This window comes from Branchiostoma floridae, chromosome 18 (assembly GCF_000003815.2).
Source record: "Branchiostoma floridae strain S238N-H82 chromosome 18, Bfl_VNyyK, whole genome shotgun sequence".
Classification (NCBI taxonomy): Eukaryota; Metazoa; Chordata; class Leptocardii; order Amphioxiformes; family Branchiostomatidae; genus Branchiostoma; species Branchiostoma floridae.
The window spans coordinates 171,933-175,011 of NC_049996.1; the positions used below are offsets into that span (position 1 = coordinate 171,933).

Here is a 3,079-nt window from a genome sequence, read left to right on the forward strand (position 1 = left end):
TTTACACGCCGATGTCTGTCCGTCAAATGTGACGAGCGTGGGTCTTTGAACCGAATCCAAGCGTATATGATCGGTAAAGATTTGAAGTTGCAGACATGAAAAAATGATAAAGGAAGTGTTTAGTTAATACGCAGCTTTTATTGCAAAATATATACAAGTAACAACTAGATAATAACTTGTTATTTGTGTACAACTGATAATTTCATATGTCGATACGTTGTCTTGGTGCGCTGTGATGCAGTCTGCTCCAGCGGTTTCGGGGGGAAGCCCCCGCTGTGAACTGGCGCAGCTCGCCGCGTTTGTCCCAGATACTGGCTCGGAAGGGTTGTAAAACGATAATCCTGGCCAAATTTAACCAATTTGCACGTTGGAGTTAAGTGGATACTAGGAGGAGCAGAAACACGTTTCTGAAAAGATCGCTCCTCCCGCTGCCTTTGACCGGTGCGTTCTGCGGCAGATCTTCGCTGTGGCCAATAACTCCTCTGCCGGCTAAACTCCTTCCCATTTGCCACAGCAAGATCTGCTTGGAGATTACTCGAGGAGGTGCCTCGACCACGTTAAACAGCCTCATTACTCATACTTGGGGTACCTACTGGCTGGCAAAATACACCAGATGATTATTATTATTATTATTATAAGGTACAGTTCAGAATTGTTTTGTCTTCACATAATCTCGCTGTAATGCTAGTAAATGAGCTGACAGGCTCACTTTTGAAATACATTTTTTGTACTTTTCCCTTGTTTTGCACTGCTTTTTTCCCTGTTAATCTATTCTGCGATCATCATCACCATCTGTGATCATACAAGTTTGATAAATGTTCATAATTAGCTCTGCAGCACTTAACGTTACCTAAGTCTGAGATCTTAGGGGCAAGTAGAAGACAAATTTGCAGGGCTCAGAAATGTTAAATGCAAAAACTGAGCAAAACTCAAGTATGCACCCTTAGCCAATTATGATCTTAGAATCATCCTCACCTCATCAACATATCAATGAAGGCAACTACATAAAATTTGGTCACTTTGCTACGAATCACCAAGGAGCTTTCATCAACTTGAAAGCTCCTTGGAATCGCAGGAAATCGAATTATGCGACCTACGCCTTGTGGAAAAGAGCATGCAGACCCTCATCTTAGCTGACTTTCTGTAGAATTCATCAGTCAGATATGGCTTCTTCTGTTAGAGAGAAGCTAATTTCAGTGTTTTGATTTAAAAGCTGGTAAATCACGATGTTTGCCCAATCACTAAAGAAAGACAGTGGATGTACTCTGAAACATCCGTTTGTCTCCAAATCTAACATCCAGTTGCTTGAGAGTTTAACTATCATTTGGCAAAGTTCTAACTTCACGTATTGTCAAATGGTACAACTCTAGTTTCCTGAGTTCGAACCACCTGTTTCAGCTGTCACCTGTCATACCTCCTAATCGCTTTACTTCCTACATTTTGTCTACAAGTCTCCCGCCTGTCAGCTCCTTCCGCAAAAACAACTCAGCTGTTTTAGTGCTGAGTCACTGTGTCTTGGAAAGATGCACTCATCTTAGAGGGTCTGCATGGGGGATCCTGACAACGCTTAATGCAGAATTTAGGAGAACACCCTATGTATAATTATGCTGAAATCAAGGAAGGCGACTACACAAAATTTGGTCACTTTGCTACAAATCACCAAGGAGCTTTCATCAACTTGAAAGCTCCTTGGAATCACAGGAAATTGAATTATGCTACCTACGCCTAACATGGAAAAGAGCATGCAGACCCTCATCTTAGCTGACTGTCTGTAGAAGTCATCAGTCAGATATGGCTCTCTCTGTTCGAGAGAAATTAATTTCAATGTTAACCAAAATGTTTTACATTTAACAAATGAACTGTACAGGACTTTACATTTCAAAGAGTGGAGCCAAAGTCTTTTAAATGACGTGTTAAACTTTATAGTCTGTAAGTAACAAGTAGAAAAGTTACGGCTAACTACACGGTCTTTAAATTTGAAAATGACTTCCAGACTCCGGCTTGTTTTTCCATCCGCACGTTGGGATGACTTCCTTGCCAAGTGGGTGGGAGGGCCGCCCTTGTTATGGGATGTTTTTTCTGCCCCGAGTTTTGTTTATTTTTCTTTGATGCTTCGAACAAGATACATGAGAAATGTTGAAGTTCGTCCAAGGTCCACACATGAGGTTGTTAACGCTTGGTCTTACTCTTGGTTTGTTTTCGTTTTACAAGAAGGTAAAGGAAGGAATTGACCTTTGAAATAGCTTGAGGAAAATAATTCTTAAATTTTCAACTTTGATTATTATGTTTTGATTTTGTAACATCATGTTAGGATCAATCATAGCGATGGAGTCATACCAGTCATCGTTTATTTGTTTATTCGTTTTGTTTACTTTACTGTGAATTCCAGGATTGTCCCCTGAATTCCCGAGACTTCCGAGAAGTGCAGTGTGCCGAACACAACGACCTTCCCTTCCGCGGGAAGAGCTACGAGTGGAAACCATATACTGAAGGTAACCTTGAACTTTGACCTTCAGATGCGAATTCTCCTGGTCGTAACAATCGTGGTTCTGCCGCGAAGGCAACTTCAAGTCTGTTGTATGGTTAAATGATTTGTGACCTTGAATTTACATGTTATGATTTGACCTTGATCCAAGGTGTTGACCCCTGTGCCCTGACCTGTGACCTTGGATTTAATGATTTGACCCTGTCCCCATGTGTTGACCCCTGTGCCCTGACCTGTGACCTTGATTTGACCCTGACCCCATGTGTTGATCCCTGTGTCCTTACCTGTGATTTTCTTATTCAATGACCTTGGCCTCAGGTATTGACCCTTTTGCTCTTACTATTATGTTTTAATGATTTGACCTTGACCTCAGGTGTTGACCCCTGTGCCCTGACCTGCCTGGCCGTCGGTTATAACTTCTATACGGAGCGGAGAGCGAAGGTCGTGGACGGGACCCGCTGTTCCAACGACCCCTTGTCATTTGATATCTGCATCAACGGAGAATGTCGGGTGAGTTTAAAAATTCATTTCTGATAAGGATAATTATCTTATTTTGCTGCCACTTGTTTGCTTGTCAACAGGACCACTGAAAAG

At 41.9% G+C, this 3,079-nt stretch overlaps 1 protein-coding gene across 1 annotated transcript in view; it reads left to right on the forward strand.

Moving 5' to 3' along the window:
• Window positions 1-2,995, forward strand: part of LOC118405869 (A disintegrin and metalloproteinase with thrombospondin motifs 6-like) — a gene marked incomplete at both ends in the record, with an annotated part of 4,489 nt that extends 1,494 nt beyond the window's left edge. The window contains 2 exon segments of the mRNA XM_035805682.1: window positions 2,390-2,492; window positions 2,859-2,995. Coding sequence (XP_035661575.1) covers window positions 2,390-2,492; window positions 2,859-2,995 — 240 coding nt within the window.
• Between the last annotated feature and the right edge of the window lie 84 nt (window positions 2,996-3,079).